The 23,095-nt window shown below is 32.4% G+C and overlaps 3 protein-coding genes and 2 long non-coding RNA genes across 5 annotated transcripts; 3 read left to right on the top strand and 2 right to left on the bottom strand.

Annotated features, from left to right (window-relative positions):
- Positions 1-3,214: 3,214 nt before the first annotated feature.
- LOC105138364 (uncharacterized protein C24B11.05-like) lies at positions 3,215-5,499 on the top strand. The gene is made up of 9 exons (XM_011044424.1): positions 3,215-3,356; positions 3,676-3,758; positions 3,856-3,921; positions 4,038-4,135; positions 4,246-4,283; positions 4,383-4,470; positions 4,576-4,884; positions 5,075-5,140; positions 5,250-5,499. Exons 2-9 carry the CDS (start codon positions 3,698-3,700, stop codon positions 5,403-5,405), a joined length of 882 nt encoding a protein of 293 aa, XP_011042726.1. The 5' UTR covers positions 3,215-3,356; positions 3,676-3,697; the 3' UTR covers positions 5,406-5,499.
- On the bottom strand, positions 4,960-5,840 carry LOC105138366 (uncharacterized). Its single transcript, XR_844754.1, has 2 exons — positions 5,546-5,840; positions 4,960-5,190 (listed from the first exon to the last, which is right to left on the bottom strand). It is a non-coding gene; the product is annotated as an uncharacterized LOC105138366 (long non-coding RNA).
- A 254-nt stretch (positions 5,841-6,094) lies between these two features.
- Positions 6,095-8,739, top strand: LOC105138367 (scarecrow-like transcription factor 11 (SCL11)). Its single transcript, XM_011044425.1, has 5 exons — positions 6,095-6,319; positions 6,529-6,629; positions 7,383-7,464; positions 7,581-7,663; positions 8,256-8,739. Exons 1-5 carry the CDS (start codon positions 6,278-6,280, stop codon positions 8,515-8,517), a joined length of 570 nt encoding a protein of 189 aa, XP_011042727.1. The 5' UTR covers positions 6,095-6,277; the 3' UTR covers positions 8,518-8,739.
- Positions 8,740-9,841: 1,102 nt separating this feature from the next.
- On the bottom strand, positions 9,842-12,741 carry LOC105138363 (scarecrow-like protein 14). Its single transcript, XM_011044423.1, has 2 exons — positions 12,339-12,741; positions 9,842-12,258 (listed from the first exon to the last, which is right to left on the bottom strand). The coding sequence occupies exon 2, from the start codon at positions 12,181-12,183 to the stop codon at positions 10,051-10,053; it is 2,133 nt and encodes a 710-aa protein (XP_011042725.1). The 5' UTR covers positions 12,184-12,258; positions 12,339-12,741; the 3' UTR covers positions 9,842-10,050.
- A 7,246-nt stretch (positions 12,742-19,987) lies between these two features.
- Positions 19,988-20,803, top strand: LOC105138362 (uncharacterized). The gene is made up of 2 exons (XR_844753.1): positions 19,988-20,222; positions 20,567-20,803. It is a non-coding gene; the product is annotated as an uncharacterized LOC105138362 (long non-coding RNA).
- The last annotated feature ends 2,292 nt before the right edge of the window (positions 20,804-23,095 follow it).

Here is a 23,095-nt window from a genome sequence, read left to right as displayed (position 1 = left end):
CATAAACAGGAAAGTGAAAAAATATTGGCTAAAAAAAATATTAAAAACTACTAAAAAATTAAAATTGACTCGAGTTAATCTTTTAAATCTATGACCCGGGTCATGAGGCCAGTATGACATCATTAAAGGCAAATCCAAGAAAACAAAGAAGTAAGATTTTTAATCAAACAAATATTTAGGGATGAAATTGAGAAAAATAATCAACTAAAAATACAATGTAAAACAAAAACAAATAGACATTAAAAGAATTATGACTAAATTCAACATAAAAACTAACTAAAATTAAACATTTAGGAAAAATTAAATGAAATTTGTTTTTAGGGATATAGTTGAAAAAGAAACTCAATTAAGAAAATAATTTTAAAAAACTAGAAATTAAAAGAATTAGGACCAAGTTTGACATAAAAATTAAATGAAAATAAATGCTTAGGGATGGAATTGAAAAAAAAAACAAACCAATTAAGAAAATAATTCAAAAAAAAATAAAAAATAAAAAAATAAAAATTAAATTTGATAAAAAAACTAAAAAAAACAAATGACCAAGATGGAACTGAAAATAAAATCCAATTAAAAATAATCAATGTAATTAAAATAAGAGATGATGGACTAAATCAAAAGAAAAAAAAATTAAAGGGTTGATATAATTTTGCTTGACCAGTTTGCAATCCAAAAAAAAAAGGAAGGAAAAGAAAAAAAGAAAAAAACAAATTGATGTTAAACTAGACTAAACCACCATACATGCATCACTTTTAAAAAAAAATGAAAATCAAAATGAATTAGATGATGTTGTGAAATCACAATTAAAATTATCGTAGTCAACATCGCATGTTGCTTAAAAGGGGCAAAGCAGCAACAAGTGTAAGACATGCATCAATAATTTTTTTTTTTTTAGTTGTATAAAAATAAAAATACCTTTAGAATAAATAATAATGACAAAAAAGAATCATTATGAAATTACAATAAAAAAATCAAATCTAAAAAAAATCAAAAGTTAAGGATAATGAAATAATTAAACTGGTTATTTTAAAATGCAAGTACTATAAGCTCTTATACCAAAAATTTTGATTTTTAACTTTTAAGATCAAGACGATAATTGCACTGTTATAAAAAAATAAAAAAAATTATTACCCCAAGCAAATAAAAAACAACAAATTAACATCATGCAGATACCACTTTACCTCTCAAGGCAAACTCATTTGATTTTTAAGCTATAGACAGAAGAGTAGTATCCTTACGGTAATGCAAGACTTTTCTACTGTAGATCACAATATTACCTTGATTTTGTTCTCGATGACCCTCGGGACCCAGATGGCCCTCAAGGAACGTGTACTTTCAAAAAGAAATGTGAATCCATGGCAAAACTCAGGAAACATAAACAAATCGTTAGAACTAGAATGACTAAAATGGACCAACGACGCGTGGGGTCTATATATATAAGAGAATTAATTAACTAGTTTGACTTATTAAAAATATAATAAAGAAAAAGATAATTTTTCTTGTCTAAAGTATGCGTGGAAAATAATCCAAAAATATATGAAAAAATTCAATAAAAAAATTAAATTTTAAAAAAATATAATTTACATCACATTTTTAAACACTCTTTAAAATACTTTATGGTAAAAAATAACAAGCACATGTTTCATTCATCAAAATAGTTTAATAAATTTATCAGGAAAATAAAGGGATTCCTTCCAACTATTGATGCTAACACGTATGAAAACATTAAATTGCGCTTTTATTTCCATTTTATAATCTCATGATTAACCCTAGACCACATATATAATTTTTTCTCCAAAAAAATAATAATAAAATCACAAGTCATCTTGCACGCACCATATTCAATCTTTTTTTTTTTTTGCCCTAAACAAGGCTTTTAATAATATAGCATATTTTTGACATCCGTATTTATTAATATTAATGGACAAAGAAATTTGAATGGGAGACCATAAAAAAACATTTCTCTTGAATCTCAGGCTATTCACCAACTCAGCCATTACGATATAAATGATAAAGAGAAGAACATTATTATTATTATTATTATTTTAAGGAAGAACATTATATAAAGAAAACGATTGGTCACCGAGCACCCACCTACTGACTTGTACATATTATTATACTACAAGTATTTAAATGATGTAATTAATTTTATGGTTAATCCACACAAATTGTTTCTGTGTCAATGCATTTAAATTTTAATCAATAATATTTTATCATTAGTTAAAAAATCAACACATAAATTGAATCCAAGGGAGAAATATTTAAACATTGATATCTATTTGAAAAAAAAAAAGAGAATATAAATAGAATTTAACTAAAAACTTTGAATTATAAATTTTTAATTGAAAGCTCATATTATAAGCAAATCAGTGCTTGGCCTAGTATAACTAAAAACTTTGAATTATAATTTCTTAATTGAAAGCTCATATCATAAGTTTCATCAGTGCTTGGCCTAGTAGTGGAAGGGACTTGTCTCCTTCCACTGCACCTGGGTTCGAGTCCTGGCGTGCACGCCTGTCACCCCCGTGGTGCCTTATATGCCTACTGGGTTTGCAGGGTATTTAGTGGGCCGTGGAGATTAGTTGTGGTGCGCACAAACTGGCTTGGACATCCCATGTAAATAATAAAAAAAAAAAAAATTTATAATGCATATGAAATACTTTTTGATAAGATATTTAAAGAAAAAAATTATCTTTTAAACTAGATTAACTCTTATCAAAGTCTTTCAATCAGTGAAGAGATTTACTATAGTTCATGGGTTAAATCATTTATTCTTTTTAATTAAATTATTTTTTTAATAAAATCACAAAACCACCTGAAACAATAGTAGTCTTGTTTCGTAACCTCTTCTATTGATCATCGATGGATATAAACAGCTAATATCCTCAAAATGATGCAAGAAATGTACCTCTTTCAAGAAATGTACCTCTTTTATTGATCATCGATGGATATAAACAGCTAATATCCTCAAAATGATGCAAGAAATGTTAACGAAAAGGATCTTCCATATACAATGCGTATGATTTGGAAGAAGGAATAATGATGCTCGAGACCTTTCTACATGAGAAAGTTTTCTCCGTTCATTATGGAGTCAAAAAGAAGCTGCTGTGTTTTTTCAATTTACCGAAGCTGGTCATGTTCTGGTTTCTGGACGTTGGACCTGGTAAGAAACAGAGATGGTGTCTCTGTTCTCTTCCTCGCACCATTATAAATACATGCTAAAGCCTTTGGCTTTCTTCCCCATTATCTCTGCTCTCCTTTCTGTCCCAACTCCTTCATTGATTTCACCGTTCAATTTCAGCTCTCCTCTCTCTCTCTCACACACACAGACACACTAGCTCCCCTTTTCTCTCTTTCAGGTACTTGTTCCTAAATTTATCTTGCAACACTAATTGCATATATACGCAAGGTTGGTGTTTACATTAAGATGGAATGAGGCTTTGAACTGGTGCATCCCATGGACATTTTCAAAGCTACGAGGATAAAATCTTCAAGTCTGATTATTTATTTATTTTTATTTATATAATCGTCACCAGATCAGATTTGAATGTGGTCCGTTCCGTGTGCTTGATGCATTAATGGAGTCAATTAGCTCCACAATTCTAAGAACTCAATTCAGAATCGATGACACGATGTTTGTCAGATTAAGTAATTATTTCCTACCATTTTTTTTTTCAGATTTCTTTTTTATCTTATCAAAATGGCGTACGAAGATCAGTGTCAGCAAGGTTTGAAACCAAAATATGACTGTCTTCTCTTCGGTAAGCAAGCCTCATTCAAGCAGACAGTCTCTGACAGTTCATAATCCATAGCCCATGTATTAATAAAATCATCACATGAAACGTGTCTTGTTTGTAGATGTTGATGATACGCTTTATCCTCGAAGTTCTGGTCTGTTGGAGGAAGTTACCAAGAATATTCAAGGTACATACAATGCCTACACCTTGACTCCTCGTCAAATATTTCTTCTTATTGATAACACCTTCCTTAATATTAATTAGAGCATATATAACAAATCAACTCTGCATGTCCTTGTCTAGAATACATGATTCAGAAGCTTGGTATAGAAGAAACTGAAGCCTCTCAAATGAATGGTGTCCTGTACAAGAGTTATGGCACATCCATGGCAGGTCTCAAGGTATGTCGTCCTTGAAAAACAAAAAAAAAAAAAACGAAATCATCTTGACAAACCTTTTACCAAAATCCAGCCGCTTTACTGATGTCTTGCGATTTCTTTCCTCTTTCTAGGCCATTGGTTATGATTTTGACAACGATGACTACCACAGGTACCGAGTTAAATATCCCCACATATAGCTTTAGTTTTTCTTAACATAAAATGGATTATTGCTATATAAACGATCTTACTTGCATTTTCATGTTTACAGATTTGTTCATGGGAGATTGCCATACGAGAGGTTAGAGCCTGACCATGTTCTAAGAAATCTTTTGCTTAGCTTGCCATTTCGTAAAGTTGTAAGTACCTTAACCTACCTTCTAATTAAATACAAGTAGAAAATCAACTACAAATCAAGCTTTCTTAGTTCTGATCAATTTTTTTTTCTGGGTTTTATGTGATAGATATTCTCAAATGCCGATCAAGCACATGTGGCTAAAGTTCTCAGCAGGCTTGGGTTGGAGGATTGCTTTGAAGGGGTTATATGCTTTGAGACCCTCAATCCCTTCAATTACGACGACATCAATGCTTGTGATGGAACTGGACCTTGGAGTCCCAGCTACGCATCCAAAAGCCAAATTCTCGACATCATTGAACATCCTTGTCAGTCCAATCCTGTTTCAGCACTTCAAAAATCTCCAGTTGTCTGCAAGCCTTTTGAAGACGCATTTGAGCAGGCCTTTAAGCTGGCCAACATCAATCCTCAAAAAACAGTAAGTACCATTTCAAAAGAACTCAGAAATTCAGATCATGTCTGGTATGATTTTTACAGATTGGTTTAAGACTGCATCAGGAATATAATGATACTTGTTTCTTTAACAATTCTAAAATATTCCTTACCGATCATCTTCCATGCCATATGCACATATAACAACACTACTGATACTCTATTCCTTTCTGGAGGTATTCTTCGATGACAGCGTTCGTAATATAATGACCGGGAAGCTAATGGGTCTCCACACCGTGCTGGTAAATCAAGTTCTTGAGTGGTTCTTATCATGCTGTTCACCTTCTGCGATCTGAGAATTTTATATATCTATATTTATTCTGACGAATCAGAAATACTACATGGTTATAGGTGGGCACAGCCAACAGAGAAAATGGAGCTGATTACGCGCTAGAGAGCATTCATAGCATGAAGGAAGCATTGTCTGACCTATGGAAAGCAAATGACAAGTCCGAAGCTAGAAGCTTCACAAGAAAGGTTTCCATGGAGACAACTGTGACTGCCTAGTTAGCTTAATTACCACCAACTTGTGCAGTACTGATGAATTTGTATCTCTACTGATATACGATCGTGATTAATAAAGCTTAATTCATTTTTAATATCGAATATGATTTGAAAATATTAAAAAAAATTAAATTTTGAACTACCTGTATGGACTGCACTTCCAAGGAGAGGCTAAATCTCTCTCATATAGCTGCCTACCATGAAGATGAAAATTTAGGACAGGATGAACACATGGAGCTACTTAAGTAACATAAAAACCACAATAAACATAGTTTCTTTTAATTGAAATAAAATTTGGATTTAAAAGACTCGAGTTTCGTTGATTGTGATAGGATTGAATAGAATAATCATTCACCATCTTCATTATGTAGTTCAAGACCTTAATTAATTAATTACATCTAATTATGAACAACAATAAATGAAAAGGGGAATCTTGGATCAAAACCTTTAATGCTAGGCAACGATGGATGAAAATTGGGTGAGCTGCGAAAGAGAAACCAGTTGGTGAAAGAAGAAGAAGAAGAAGAGACGATGCTTTGCTGTCTCTGGCTTTTGGAGTTTAGAAAGGAGGAGAGTTTCTTTTTTCGTTCTAAAAAAATCCTAATAAAATCGGAGTCTGTCCTTTTGGGTTAGCCCATATAAATTTATTGGGCTGGGCCAAACCAAGACCAGTACCAGGACGATAAGGGTGGGGCGCGATTTGATGCCCTAAAAATTCTCAGATCGTCTTCTACGACTCAAGAAAATTTTTTGCCTTTGCTTTCTTTGCCTTTACACAGGCTTAGCGAGAGGGAGAGGAAGACGGAGAAGGAGAGGAAGCTTGTAAGCTTATTGTTATTTTGTGCTGTCTTGAAAGAGAACTCAACTGGGAAAATATGGCGAAGCGGGAGCTCTCCAGCACTTTGAAGAACTTGAAGGTAATAAACACTTTCTGTTGTTTCTTCCATGTTTGTTTTCTGCTGCCTTTTCTTTTTTGAAGTAAAAACTTGGGATTGAGTTGGGTTTAGCTTAAACTAATCTGGGTTTACTTTGTTTTTATCAGAATTTGGTGTAATTGTTTTGTGAAATATGTATTGGTCAGTACTAAGCTTGTTACATTATGGGTTCTCTTTTGTTGGAGTAATAGTTCATGCAAAGAGCAGTTCAGAGAGAGGAGAAAACTAAGAAACAAGAAGAAGAAGTCAAACCTGATGGGAATTTCTTTTCCCCTGGTACCATTAAGAAGTGGTAATTTTGAGCTGATATGCTTAAACTTATATGTTATGTCTACACGTGTTATTTTTTATGTTGATTTTATAGGTTATGAGTTTGTTTTGGTTTGTGCTTTTACTGGATATTTGCATGCTTAAGCATAAACATATGATTTTCGACTTTTGTTCATCTTGTTATTTAATGCTTATTTTATCTATGGAACCTTTTGAAGTGAACAAGTGAAGGAATGAATACAGAGCATTTTATCTGAAATTTCTTAAAAAAAAGATTTTCTTAGAAAAATTTCTGGTTTTTTGGTTGCTGAATAGTGCTTGCCATTGGTATAAATATAAGGCACTGGATTGAAGTTGGGTATTTTGCATAATTGGGTTCCATGCTGCATGGATTTTGTACCTGTGACAATGGAGGACCGTAATAGGTTGATTGAGGCCGAGAACTTGAGTCTTGAGCACCTCTATTTGCTTAATATATGCAATTGATTGAGGCTGAGATCTTGAGACTTGAGCCCCTCTACTTGCTTAATACATGCAACTGGCGTTTTGAACTAGCATTTTAGATATCCTTGTAATTCAATGAAGGTCCTTCATGTTATTGCTGAATCTGCTATAATTTGGTGATACTTGCTGTCCAAGTTTAAAGGCCATTATGTTGCAAATTGAGATCCCTAGGTTCTTAATTGAGCAGCTCAGATGCTTAGCCAGTGACTCTTGATATCACTGATTTATGCTTGGAGTACATCACTTAGATTGATGTTTTAAACATTTGCAGTGTGGTAGTAATGGAAGGGGATCCTCACCCAGGAGCAGTTTTAGGACGAATGTCATTTCAAAGTTTCAATCCCTCTGTTGATGTGAGTATGAAGGTCAAGTGACCTGTAAATTTTTATTCAATGAATAGTCACTTCCCAAGCTTCTCTTCTGGCATTTGCTCACTGCTCTCCTCATGTCAAAACCATTATCTTGGTAGAAACTAAATGAAGCAGCAGCAAATGAAGCATCTGATGCACGTGCCTCTACTTCCAGCCATCAGAGTGGAAGAACATCTTTTAGGTGGGTAATTTGATTTCTCAATTCTTGTTTGTTCTATCCTGATAGTTGTCCTTTAGTGACTGTAAATTCTACGAAGTAGAGAAAAATGGTTGCTTTTGTGAATCTTATACCTGGATGGAATAGAAAAGAAAATGTTTTGTACCCAGGATGAGCAACTGTCAGTTGATAAAGGCTGGACATGTGATGCCATTGGAGTGGTCAATTCATAACTTGGAATATCAATTCTAAAGTTTTTCTTTGTGATGCTGTTATGCAATTGATTAAAAATGTGGCGTCATAGCAAGATGGCACCACAAGACTTCTCATAGTTATTTCAGATGATAGATGTGATACCATCTGAATTGGGATTGTTTAGCTTGTTCTTTGCATCCGCTTATTAGTTACCTTTGACTCTCTGATTGAAGGGGAGTTACAACAGTAACTAGCTGTAGTTTAAGGAGTGAGTAAACAGAGTGGTCAGACGATTAAATAAACAAACGGAAACAGATCGTGGGTGATTTAATTATTTACAGAATAAATTGACTTCTACAATTCAACATGTTATAGATAATTTTCTCCTCTAATATGCATTTCCTTCTCTCTATATTTTCAGAGAAAATGAATCATCACCAGATGGAGTAGAGTGCTCAAACAGTGCCAAACCAAGTTCTGAGGCGAATGGAGATCATAAAAGAAAACAATATGAAGTAGCATCTGAAATACAACATCAAAATAAATCACCGAAAATGGTTCAAGATGGTCACCAATCATCACCCAATAGCAGTAAAGGCTCCTTCAAGCAGCCAAAGCGTGGCAAGCTGGACTGGAATGTTCTTAGACCAAAAAGTCAACACAATCAAAATAAAAGAGGGTGAGCATTGGTTGGTCATTCCCTTGGTAAAAATGAAATTTCTTGTCTCATTAATGTCAGGTTGAGCATTTGCTTCTGTAACTGGGTTTACTTCTTTTCTAGCCCTTCAGCTTTCTCTTTTAGTGAGTATTGACTTATACAAAATGAATTAAGAGATTGTGCAAACTTGTTGTTATATCATTAATGGCCAGATTTTCTTATTGAGCCATCTGATTCGTTGGTTAAAGAGTTGCCTCCTCGCTCTCTCACAATTTGTAAAACATGAAGGCATGGATTATTTGTCTCTGTCCAGCCTTCTTTATTGACATGTACATTCAATATGTCACTGGTTGATTGGTGGTCTTTTCTTGCAAATGCAGTTGCATGTACCTTGTATACTTTCAAATTGTTTGAAAATCATAAAGTTTTAGTGTGCCAATCTCCTCCATTAAACTAGTTTGTCAAGTACAATACCACTTCTTGGTCCTTTAAATTGTGCTTCTGCACCTTGAGCTTTAATAATGGATTTCACATGAAGGGAACTAGTTAAAGCGATTGTTCTGGAAGGAGACCAAATAGGCATGTTCAAATTTCCCAGATAGACCGTAATTGTTCATTCCAAACATCACCAGTAGTTATGCAATTGCTCCTTTGAAATTCTGCTTTGGTCTCTGGTCTCTGTTGGGAGTCACTCCGGGTGCCTATTAGGTTTTGGAGTAATTTTGTTTGGATGATATCGGATAATTTTTGGGGCTTGAATGCCACAAGGTTTTCCCTGCTGCAGTATTACGAATCATTTTGATATAGAACGATGTATGGTGGGGTATTAGAGGGAGCTCCTTGGAACATTTGCACGTGTAATGAAATGGAATTTCAGATGCAACTGGATCTCAAGAACCACAGTGATCCATGTACCATTTTCTGCACAGCATGAACAAATACTGCGGAACCACTAAAGGAAAAAATTGCGGAAGGCCAAAAAGTGAAGGGTTAAATATTTTTTCTGCTTTAATTTCAATGTATCCAATTCCAAAGTGAAGTGGGCGCCTCCCTCCAGCCCTTTGTAAAGGCTCCGATCGCTGTTGACGCCTGCCATTCTCTTGAACGGGCATGGTATGCCCTCAGGAAATTAGCAGCTAATGCATCTCTCATCTACAATCGTGGTTCAGTTAACTGTTATCTCTCTCTCTCTCACCTATGTCCACCTCAATTACCATGTTTCGGGCTTGGCAATTTGGTGTTTGAATCTAGCCGTCTTCACTAAAACTCGTTGCGTTGAATTTCGTGGTCGACTGAAAATTATGAAGACTTGTATCTGACTTGCACTCATGCTTTATTCACATATACAATGGACTGCAATTTGAATGTATTTTTGTTTGGCTAGAATACGAATGTTCAATACATGAGGGTAAATCTATGAACAAAACCACTGCTAGGAATTAGGATATAAATTACATCAATACTAAAATTATCTGACGTAAAATTTAACATATATAACAATGTAGAACAACTTCTAGTAGGATCCAAGAAACCAGTAATTCTTGGCTATTTTTAAGCATTACTCCTGGACTGGTTTCCAGATTGATAGAGCATAGATTATTCTTCCCTTCCATCCCTGTAGCACCCACTGGCCATCTGCATCAACAACAAAATCTTTATCGTACTCTGATTTCACCACAGACCTCACATCCTTGAAAAGCTCTTGATCCAATGGAAGTTGCCTGAACCCGGCTCTTAGATTCCTAGACTGCCACTGCTTGTACGTCTCTGGCCTTTCAACTCTTGCTTTACCCTCACATGCTATCACATTGATAATATCCCTTCCATATTGCTCTTTTTCAAACATCATTCTGTGTTCATCTTCGCGAGGCACAGTAGCCTCAAACATATCAAACAATGATGAAAAGTGGTAGAGCGCCTCTCGAAACCGAGTGACAAAGAATGGCGCATTGAAATTACCATTTACAACCCCATGGATAAATATGTCCGGTTTGATCTCGTTGATCAATTTCAAAACAGCATCCCTTGCACTATTCTCCACAATTGTGTCGTCCGGGAGGTTCCTTAGCCGATACAGACAGCTGACAACAACCTTCTCGTCTTTGTCAATTTTGAGATCCTCATATCTGATGGTTTCCCATTTCTGTGCTATGGGAATATACTCAAAAGGGACTTTAAACCTCTCACAATATCTTTCTAAGCGACGGCCTGTCTCTTCAACCCTTTCTGCAGGCCGGAAACCTGGTTGAGGAAGCTCAATTCCTGTAATACGTAACTTGGGAGGTCCGCCAGGCCTTTCCGAGAGACGCTGGATTAGGCAAGGCCATTGAAAACCGTAAAGAATACCAAAATCAATGATGTGTAGTCTTGTTGCTTTCTTTTCTAGTTTCAGAATTGTCCTGTTGGCAAAGAAATTAGACATCCTTTTGAACGGGCACGCTCTGACATATACCTGGTAAGCTTTTAAGATCTCAGCTGCTGATGTTCTAGGGTTTACAAATAGTGTAAATGTAGGTGTCGTGGTGCCTGCTAAGCGTGTATCAAGGGCATTGGCAAAGTAATGCGCCAATCTTTGGTTTGCATCACCAAATGAAGAAGAGTGTTGCCTAATCTGCTGAAGTATCTCACTTGCAGTCCTTTGGTCACCAATTGCCACAGCCTGGGCACATTGGATGAGGAGAGAGCTCAAATCCACAACTTCTCCTTTCTTTCCCCTTTTCTTTCCTCGTGTTGTTCTACCATTAGACCCTTTTCTCTGCTCATTCCCAGCTGCTCCATTTTGTGAATTTCCCAGAAGAGAACATTGAGTAGACTCATTTTGTGCAGCTGGACAAAGCAACACCTCATCAAGTAACTCTGACAGCTCAGACTCTGCAGGAGAAAGTGCAGAATGCTTCTTGCTCCTCTCTTCTTCTAGATCATCACTGTCTTCCCGCTGATGATTTTTTCTTCCCCGTGAACTGTTTGGTGAGGAGTCTCCCTCGTCCTTGTCCGGAGGGTTGGAGTTGCTCTTTGAAGATACCATGAAATAATCATTACCTGAAAGAAAATTGTCCGCTTCTCCTCCCCCTTTGCTGAGCACCTCAAAAGGGTGCACCGGACTGTGGAGATCTGGTCCTAGAAGGCTTCTTCCGAGTGGGAGAACTGGAGAGGTTTGCACTTGATACAAGTCTAAATCAGCTTGATAAAAAATCCAATCGGATTTTTTAACCAAGTTATTACCAGCAGGATAGCTGTTGCTGATATCAATACCGCTACTCCAGGTAAAACCATTATCCGGGCTTTCAAAATTTTGATTGAAACAAGAAAGAATTTGATTCGACGAATGGGGGTATTCCTGACCAAGGACATCATAGAAGGGTTTCTCGGCAGCTTGGAGGGCTAAACAGTCCTGCAACATACAGGTCTTACCCTCCAAGTCCTCTTCTAAAAGCACATCACTTATGAACTTGAGAGTAACATTATTGCTTGGACCATATGCTTCAGAGCATGAATTTGAAGAGGAAGATGACGATGTTGAGTCACTAGGAGGTTCAGGATTGAAAGAATTAAAAGAAGGATTTGGATCACTCATGGTATCATTGAGTTTATATCCATTAAAAAGATTCCTATTCGAAGAGAAAGAAACCGAGGCATGGTCAAACATGAATCTGTTCATGGAATTTGGGTATTCTTGTAGAAGGGTATCCATGAACAATATGAGGAAATTGAAAGAAAACAAGATAAGAAACTAAATGGTTCAGGAATCAATCAAGAATCAACAGTCCTGCAGAACAATCAATCAAGCATCAAAACTCAAAAGATCGATATGCGAGCAAATATTAGGAGTAGAAAATTGGAGTTTACCTCAGTGAAACCAAAGTAATTTTCTTCTTGAGCAGGAGTTCACGCACGCTTATTTAAAGGAAATGGGTGCGCGGAGTCATTTTTAAGGTCTTAAAATACTGAATAATGAAGTTTCCAGGAAGGAGAGGGAAGAAGGATCGAGGCGGCCGCCACATCAACACTAGATTTGTGTGTCAGAGATTGGAGTTTCGACTGTTCAAAAAAGATAAGGGTGTTAAACTATGTTTGGGAACTAAATGGAGGGAGGGGAACAAAGACTATTACTAATTTACTTCGACAGTTTTTCGCTTGAATTTTCTCAGCCCCCTGTGTCTTTCCTTCCATTTTCGACTCTTCCAAACAAAACATACGACCTGGGGGCCACAGGGACGAGTTATCTTCGAGACCATGTGAACATTGGTCTTAAAGTTGGTTTTTTGGTTTACAGGTATGGTTGGCTTTATAATTATTAATGCTTGGACAACAAGGCTTTGACTGGATCTAAGAATGTGAACGCATAATCCCACTCTATATTCCATAAATAAAGCTTAAAGGGACACTGTTTACCCACATCTGTTAACACTGTGTGTTACTTTCTTTTCTTTTTCTTTTTTTTCTCTTTTGACTTTTTTTCCTTGTTGTTGATTTTTTTAATTTAGTTTTTATATGATATGATTACAGGAGTTTAGAGTAAGTGTTTGTCCACGTCCATAAGCATCATGGATTAAAATAGTCATTTGTAATATTTTTTTTAGTTTGATTATTTTTTTTTGTTAATTTTGTATATGTTTATGAAAGTTTAAAGTTAATAATTTATTTTAATTTATATTTTATATAATTATTATAATATAAAAAATATCTCATCATCATGTCTATTTTTAAAAAAAATTCAGTTAAATAAAAAATAATTTAAAAACTAGATTAATAAAATTTGTGGAGTGAATGACCCAGTTTATGGGGTAATTATGGTTCTCCTCATTTACTGGTTTAGTAGTGTATTTTTTTTGTTCTTCTTTTATAAATTTATTTTTTTAATTTTATCCTTTATTATTGAACTAATTAAAAATTAAGTTTTATGATTTGTTTCGTTTTATTTTTTATGAGGTTATCGTGATCTTAAAAAAAAATTTAGTATTGGTTTGACACTTAATTTTACGATCATTTATTTTTGTTATCATATAATTAAATAAATAATAGTTTAGAAAAAAAAACATGTCAATAATTCCAATGAAGTTCATTATCTAAATTGAAAGTTTAATGTGTTAATTCAAGTTATCCAATTCACATGTTTAATGGATTTACCAATTAAATCTGATATGTTTTTATTCAGTTTTTAGTTATTTAATTTTTTTAATTGTTTTTTTTGCTCTTATTCAGTATTGAAATGGTTGATAAATAAAATTTATAATTTATTTTTTTCTAAATATTTTTTTAGGATTGATGGTCGATTTTGAAAACATCTAATGTTATCATAAAATTAAACAAAAATAATTTATAAAAACAACAAAACTGTTAAACCTATTAAAATTCACAACACAGGTTAAAGGATGATCAAAGTTGATCTAATTTGATATCTTCCCAATATAAAAAAATTGTTATTTTAAAGTTTTTTTAAAAGCTATGTCATATTTTTACCAGCTATTCAAGTTGTTTTTGAACCCATTAAATTAAATAATTTATTTTTAATAAGTTCTAATGTGGTTTAATTCAAAACTCAGGTTAGGCAAGAAGCTGGGTGATAAATTTTAAGATCAAACTGCTTGATTGAATTTAATGATGGATACTCTTAATATATTTTTTAAATCCAGAAAAAAAAATAATTTTACCCTTTACATAAATAAATATAATATACTCGTATATATTAGAATAGGATGCCCTTTTTTCAAACGTTGTTAATTAAAGTAGTATTTTGCATTATGGTTAACTATACATGTAGAAATTATTAAATTATTTTTTATATATTTTTGAATTGTGTATGCTATATAAAAAATAAATTATAAAATATTAAAAAAAATATTATTTAAATAAAATTTTAAATTAAAAAACAATCTTTTATACTCTAAACAGTATTAAGTTTCTGAATTTTATTCAGACTTCAAAGCCAACACGTTTTATGATGTACACCTTCTCTGCAATTTATTATTTCTGCTTAGCTAAAAGCCTAAAACACTGTGGATATATACTATTTTATTTTTATTATTCATTGCTATGGTGTATTATCAATTGTGTCCTTGCAAGAGTGGTTTAATATTTTATATAACTTATTATTCATTAATGGTTCATCAGGGGCACATGTGACTTTTTAGTTTTTGTTAGAAAAGTAAAATAATTATTTTACCCTATTAATCAATTTCTTAAATTTTTTTCCGAGTAGTTAAATCTTTTCATTCACCATTCCTTTTTAAAATTAAATCTCCAGGAGAGAATAGGCATTGAAGATTAAAAAAATAAAAATATTATTTTTTAAAAATATCTTTTAATTTTTGTAATTTTAAATTAATTATTTTTGTATTTTTAGATTATTTTGATGTATGGATATTAAAAATAATTTTTTAAAAATAAAAAAAATATTATTTTAATATATTAAATAAAAACACTTTGAAAACACTGTATACTGTATCTACCCGTGGACTCAGTGTTGCATAAAATTTGATGTGTTCTTGCGAAAACTACCGTGATTTCTCTCCAGAAGCAGCGTTTTTGGTTTCTCCATCTCTTTTATTGATTGCTCCCCATCATTTATATCGAGTCAGCTCTTTCTTGTTCCGAGACAAATAGACTAGAAGATGAGGAGAGGAAGAGGCGCGGCAGAGAAGGAGGAGACCAAAAGAGATGTCATTGCTCTTGCGTCGGTGGTGATCGGGATGTTCTTAGGACACAAAAAATTTACAGGTTATTTTGTTAAGGGGAATGGCTACAGCGATAAGTAAGATATCAATTTTCGATTCACAAGATACGTTTAGAAGTTTTATGTCATTGCTGATTCACAAGATACGTTTAGAAGTTTTATGCCATTGCCTCTATTTGGATAAGTATTAGGATGATATATTTTTCTACGTCTGTATGCTGTGGATTGAGTCGAGTTTATGTTTTATGCCATAGTTTTGTGAACCCGGTGCTGCTGGTGTTGCTGTAGCTATTAATTCAGGTTCTGTAAGGACAAAACAGGATCTCTTACTCAGCTGCTAATGCCGTTATCCCATTTCAAGGAAAAATCTTGAAAATAAAGGAAAAAAGGTTAACATTTAATTAATAATGTTTTTATTAGTTTGCAATGAATTTACTTCTGCTCTATGTATTAATGTTTTCCCCAGTTCAGCTTATTGTTCTGGTATCCATGCATATTCCACTCATAGTGAACCTGCCCTATTTCCATGGCTTTCTCTTTCTTTACCTTAGATTTCCTCATTGTTGCTTGTCCCTCTGCGCCTTTTGCCCTTTTTTTGTGGTTATTATTTGGCTTTTTCGATGTTGCTCTGCTTTTTTACCCCTTTTTTCATTATGAAATCTTGTGCAATTCTACCTTTCGTCATTAAATACTTGCCGTTTGTCATCTTCTGTGGGAGTTGCATATTGCGTTTTCTTTTTCTGGTTGGGTTTCATGACTCCAGATTGTTTTTTCAGCTGACAGTATAGTTCTCTCTTCTTTGATAGTCTCCAGGCAGGACTCTACCTTCCTGCATGATGCCCCTATTTTTTTTTTTTTAGATTAACATGGGTGTCCGGGCCAGCTTGCGCGCAACACGACTAATCCTACGGGCCCTGAAGTTAACGACCATGTAAGCCTCCAGTGGCCATCATATGAGCAACCAAGGACTCGAACTTGAGACCACAGAGGGAGCAAACCCCTTAGTCCCAAGTCTTTACCACTTGGTCACCACCATGAAGCCCTATTGTTATGCTTGGATGTGCTGACCTCTCTTCAGCACTGTCTCTTTTCTTTCATCATGTTTAGACCATGCATTTTACAAACCCGTGGCACCCATGCTTCTGCTATTTTTAATGTCAGTATTTTTTTTTTTTTAGTTTATGAGTTTTGATCTTTGCCAACCAAATATAAACCTTTACTTTTTGTGATTTATGGAAGTCTCTGTGGAAGACACCTCCTATCTTATCTACCTCTTTTTTGGCTCTGCAAAGAATATCGAAGCTTGTATAAAGTTTGTTATGTTTATTAGCAGCCACTGTCACTACAATCCTTTGCCTTAATCTTTTCACAAGATGTACCAAATTTATGGATCTGCTCTTCCTTCTGTTGTTGTCTAAAACTGTTCGTGTTAACGCTAAGACCCCATATTTGTGCAGCTTTTATACTCCTTTCTTTGCCTTCCTAAGCTTAGTTATTTAAGATTGTCTTAATTTCACTTTTTGAATGTTTAAAACCATTTAATTAAGGACATACAATAGGAACGTGGGCACCCATCCAGCATGGACTAAAATACTATCATGGTTGTATGAGATGGTATGTCCACTGTTCCTTAAAAAAAAAAAAAAACCCTGGTCGTGTTGACGTTAGAGAGTTAGAAACAGGGGGAGGCGACCATGTCCAACCGTGAGGGGTCAAGGTATTCCCAATATTTGGATAATTTTACATTTTAGTCTTAAAATCTAAAAGTTTTAAATTGTATCGACTTCATATGTTTTGACTTTCAAAAATCAAAGTATTTTCTTCTTCGTCCCTCCCTCTCCTCCAATCCTAAATTTTTGAAAAATATTGAATTTAAAGATTACAAGCACTGAAACATTGGGATTTTTAAAATACAAATGATGCAATTATAAAGCATAAAGGGTATATTATTGATCAGCAAGCAAGTCTTATAAGACTTCAATACTATTGTTCAAGCCACTTTCTTCAGAGAAATTCCAAGTAAGTGGTCATCTCGTATACTTTTCTATCGATGAATGGATTGAATATTCCTCCTCCGTCCATACCAGAGGAATCTGCACCACTTTACTTTCTGACTTGTCACCCACGAGCACACCTCACGCCACCATCAAACGCTACATATTATTCTAATAAAAACTAAATGTCATAGAAAAATTATCACATAAGAAGAGATATTTTATTATAAATTATAATAGTAGTTTTTTTTGTTTTTTTATGAGCATAAATATTTTTTTTAGTTTTTTTTTCACAAGAATAATTAGATTTTTTTAATTTTCCAGTGCAAGCAAATAATACTTTTAACCTAAAAAAATAAAGATTTTCCTTTGCAAGTATTTTGGTATTTTTATATAAATATTTTATATATTTAAGAGGATGGTTTCACATTGTATTTTTTAATTAAAAAGTTATTAGAGTGTATTTCTTATGTCCTAATGAGTAGTCCGTATCTATGCCATTAAGAGACACATATGATATTTTTTAAAAATCAAAATTTTCCATTGATCATATCACTAGATTCTCAATTGTGCCCTTTTCTATAAAAAGTAGCGCGTATAAATATATCATGGTTGAATTCTTTATTGATAATCAATTGTTTAAGTTTTTTTTTTTCTCTCTCCTGATAGCAAAAATACGTTATTATCCTTTTTTTATTTGTTGTTTATTTGGATTTAATATGAGCTGTCAGACCTAATCATTTTGGGTCTGATAATCATTTTTTATGCTAAATCAAAGACGCATAGATCTAGCATGATTATTAGATCCAAGAAATATAGATCTGACTAGGTTACTAGACTTGTGTGCTTGAGGCTGCCAATATCAATTACCGTAGGTCTAACATGGTTGTTATTATTATTATTAGTATGATTATGATTATGATTATGATTATGATTATGATTATGATTATGATTATGATTATATTATTATTATTATTTATATATTATTACAACAATAACTACTACTATTACTACTATTATTTTTATTATTATTATTATTCAAATAAATTTGGGTCAGACTGTTTGTCAGACCCAAGTAAAATGGATTTAAAAATTATTTATAAATAATGAATTATCACAAAAATTTAATTTAACTTTTTAAATTTAAAAATTTAAATCATTTCTTCCTATTAAAATTGTTTATTTTTTATGTTTATAAATTTTATTATTCGTTCAATAGAAATTCAATCTTTTATTATTGTTGTTATTATTGTTTTTATGATTATTCAAGTAAATATGGGTAAGACAAGTTTACTAGAACCAAGCAATGTGAGTTTAAAAATTATTTATAAATCAAGTATAAAAAATTTATAAATAAAAAATTTTTACAAAAAACTAATTAGCATTTTAGATTTAAAAATTAAAATAATATTTACAACTCAAGCACTTAGATCTAGCATGGTTGCTAGACCCAAGTTTTATCATAATCAAGATCCATGAGAGGCTTGGATCTTATCTTTTACTAAAATCTTCTTTGAAACATAAATTTATGTAAATATTCAAACAAACATGATAAAAGTAAAAGAAAAAAAACTACATAAATTGTATAAGGAAACTAAACATATATAATCTAGTATTGTTAAAAAAATATAAAATAATATTTTGTTTTGTGAAAAATCACAAATGAGCACCCATTAAATAAATGTTTTTTTGCAATGAGTTTGAATAAAAACAAATAAAAAAAAGAAGATAAAATTTCCAATGAAGAAATAGCAAATTCATAAACATAAAAAATAAACTATTTCAATAGAAAAATATGGTTTAAATTTTTAGATCTAAAACATTATATTAAATTTTTGTAATGATTTGTTGTTTATAAATAATTTTTGAACTTATAATTTTATTTAAGATATTTCAAGGATAATTTAAATATTTTATTTTTAAATAATTTTTTTATTAGGCATGCTTTTAAACCCAAAGCTCTTGACTCTAGTATGACTGTTAGACTCCTGAGACTTAAAGCATTCTCTATGCTCGTAATATTTGTTTTTATATTTTGTTTTTTTTAAATAATATTAACTTGTTATGAAATACAAGCTAATATACTAATTTTTTTTTTATCAAATAAACTAGTCGGTCCCTCTACTATTTTGATTTTACTAATCCACAACCTCATCCATTTAATTTGTCATTGTGAGCATTGTACTTTATCATTGTTTTTCAATGCGGATCTTCTATTCATCTATAAGTTGATATTTTAGTTGGTATATAAATTATTTTTGTTTTAAAAGATAATCGATGCTAGTGTGATAATTGTTTTTGTGTGTGGACAAAATACAGAAAAAATAAATATATAAATAAAAAAATATTTTTTTTAGTTGAGCCAGGCCAAACAATAAATTGTTTGACCTTTCAAAAACAAATTTGCCAAAACAAAAATACATAATAATAAAAAAAAACAAAAACAGCATGAAAACATGACTGGCACAGGAGAGAAGAAAAGAAGAAATAATAACATGGTTTCTAAGAAATGAGAAAAAAAAAGAAAAGAAATTAAAAGAAAGAAAATAGAATGTTGGAGATACATTAAAACTTTGATTAGTGTACCTGCTATACCACTATAAAAATTTCATCCAGATGAATACAGCTATATCATGAAAGGCCACCATCAAAGTCAAGAGGTTATCTACATGCAATACCCAAAGATGATTGGGCTCGGCTCACATGATGACACGTGCCAGTCAAATTTCTCCCTCTCACCGCTTTAGTACTTCCACTTAAATCCATAATCTTTATAAGATTATCTAGTTCAGTCTCTGAAAATTGAATTAATGGAAGGAAAGGGAGAATGTTCTCTTGCCCAAGGGACTCCTCTTTTATCCCAAGCAAACTCGCTCAAAGTCACTACCAGACCCTCGACCACAAACCATGCCCATGCCCCATCTCAGCCACCCTATGACCTAATCCCATACAAATTCTACGAAGACAAGCGACTGGAACGCCCTTCGTTGCAACATTACAACATTCAAGCAAGTCAATGCGGTGCCCCCACTATCCTATACCTAGGGTGTTTTAAAAATTAAGGTAATATATAATATTTGTATTATTTAATTTCGTAAAAATTAAATAATATAGATATTATAAATAATAATTAATATTTTTTTTTAAATAAATAGATATTACAAGTCGGGTATGAACTACAATTTTTTACCGAGCAAGTATAAGTAACCTACTTTTGATATAAATAATATTTTTCCTTCTCTTTTTTATTTATTTTTATTTTTCCCTCCCTCGCATGCACAACCGACTCTGATTCTCTTAATCCCTTTCCGTTTAAATTCCAGTTCTCTTCCAAGATAATTTTCTGCTCTCGCCTACTCAGGTGCCTGTTTATATCTCAAAATCTCTCTCTCTCTCTTTTATTGCAGAGATTTGGAAAGATTGAAGAAGAGAGATTGAAATGCTTCAATGCAGCTGAAGAACACAGAAAAGGGTAATGCCTTTTCTGGTGAGAAGACAAAGACTGCCAGATCTCAAGGGAGGAAGTTCAAATAACTGTTGAACATGAAAGACCAAGGTGATCCACTTGTTGTTCTCTTTTTTCCTATTTATACTGTATACTCTGGATGCTATTTGATTTTAACTGATGCACGACATTAGGGAATTTGACATGGGCTTACTTACAACATCACGATTATGGTTTGGTTGAACAAATATTAGGTAAACTATTTTTTGACAAAGTTTCGTTCTTTATTTGACTGGATTTATTTGCGCTTTTTCTTTTTTCTTGATTTTTTTATATGACTTGATTGACGAGTGACTACAAAGTGAAAATGATCAATGATGGCATGCAAGTCTTGAATTTTTTTTTTCTTGATTTTTTTATAGGTCTTGGTGTCAATAAGAAGTTATATTTTCTTTTTCTTTTTCTTTTTTATGAATTGAACCTTTTATTTTATTTTCATTTTCGAAGTTGAGTATTAAGCAGATTTCTTGAGAAGAAACTTGTAGTTTTGCTTTTACTCTAAAGCAGAACGTGATTCCAATGGAATTGCATTGCTGTTCTTTTGTTTTTCTGTTCCAGGTTTGCTGCTTGTTGATTTACCTCAATGAAGATAAAGCTCACGGTTCTTTATAATTATGAATATAATCAGATTATTATATCTTCTTTTAATTTTTCTCCATGGGAACGTGGGAGGTTCTTGTCAAGGAGGTGTGTGGGAGATACGAGTTGAATTGCTAGATGCTTATCCTTACAAATCTCCATCAATTGTCTTTTTCAACGCGATCTGTCGCCCACATATCGATGAAATGAACCCAGACAACAAATGCAATACTCTTTTTTTTTTTTTTTTAAATTTAATACTCTTTTTTTTTAATCTACTTGCACGTTGGAGTGTTTACTATTTTCTGATTAAAGATTAAAAAAAAAATTCATTTAAGAACTTCACACGGAACTTAACTTCACGTGCAGCCATTTACTCTCATATGCTTTTTTGGTTATTTTTTCATTTTCTCCTGTAAATTACTAACTTAAACATCTATAAATTACTAACTTAAGCATTAAGCATTGGAAAGGTTCTTTATTCTAAACTTATTTTACAAGAAACATCAAGCCTATAGACAACATCCACATTCAAGCCTAGACAATTCAGCCTATGATGTTGTTATGGATTTAGATTTAAATGCACTATAAAAAATTATTATTCAATTCTATCATTTTTCATAAATAGTATTTTAGGTTTTTATGGGGACTTTTTTAATTAATATGTGTCTAATATGCAAAAAAACTCATGAATATTTAATTAACATTTATTAAAAATACTTTCTTAAAAATTAATACGCTTTTGATATAGTTTTATCACATTTATCAATAATTTTTTCTTTAGCCATATACAAAATATTGTGACACTATTTCAAGGTTTTATTTTAAATTTGGTTTTAAAATCATAATGGATTTTTGTTTAGAAAATAGTGATTGCAATTTATAAAAAATCCTAATATTTGATTGATTTTTATTTTTATGAGTTTTTATTTTTTTATTAATTAAAATATAATTTTAAAAAACACAATATATAGTCGGAAATTTTCAAGTTTAACCTAGTAAATCAGATTTAATGGTAACATCAAAGAATTTTCCTGGATATAATTTTTTACATTGAAGAAAATCAATCTTAGTTTCACCCTAGTTTCACCCATATCTATTGAGGGAAATAACCTAGTATTTACCATATCAACAAAAGGATCAACCTAATTAAATTGTTATATCCTTGAAAGTTTGGTGCATGGAAAATCCCAACCTCAAGTGTTAATGGACTGTTTTGATGCTGGTTTGAAAGTTGGGGGTTTGTTTTGTAGTTAACCTAAAGAAGCAGTATTTTCTTCTTCTTCTTCTTTTGGGTAAATAAAATAAGTGTACTGGTTGGCTCACCGTACATGTGCTAACTCATGTCTACATTTCAAGCAGGGATACGGTCCAGTTCGATTTAATTTGGATTTAAAATTTTAACCGATCAAAAAGATATACACTTATTTTTAATAAAATAATTTAGACTAAACTGAAAATCAATTCAAACTAAATAGGTCCGGCTCAATCAAAGTTTATTTTGATTAAAACCAAAAAACTTAATCTTTATTTTATGGGCTTATTTTTGGGTTTTAACAATTTCTTGTAATCTTTTTTTTTTGGGCTTTTTAATTTACATGCTTTTATTAGGCTTGTTAACAAATCTAGCCAACTCAATTACTAAATTAGAAATTGAGTTTAAACACTTGCAGTAGTCGTTTTCATTCGTCATCCAAACCCAGCTAGGCACTGTAACTTGTATCAGCATGCATGCATGATCAAATTTGCTTTGCTTTCATGACTCTTGTATTTTTTTTTTCTCTATGGGTTTACACAAAAACCTTCCTTTTGTTCCAATAAAAAAACCCATTAAAAAACTAATACAACAAAT

This window comes from Populus euphratica, unplaced genomic scaffold, assembly GCF_000495115.2.
Source record: "Populus euphratica unplaced genomic scaffold, PopEup_1.0 scaffold88.1, whole genome shotgun sequence".
In the NCBI taxonomy this organism is placed as follows: Eukaryota; Viridiplantae; Streptophyta; class Magnoliopsida; order Malpighiales; family Salicaceae; genus Populus; species Populus euphratica.
Note: the sequence above shows the minus strand (reverse complement) of the source record. Positions and strands in the feature narration are given on the sequence as shown.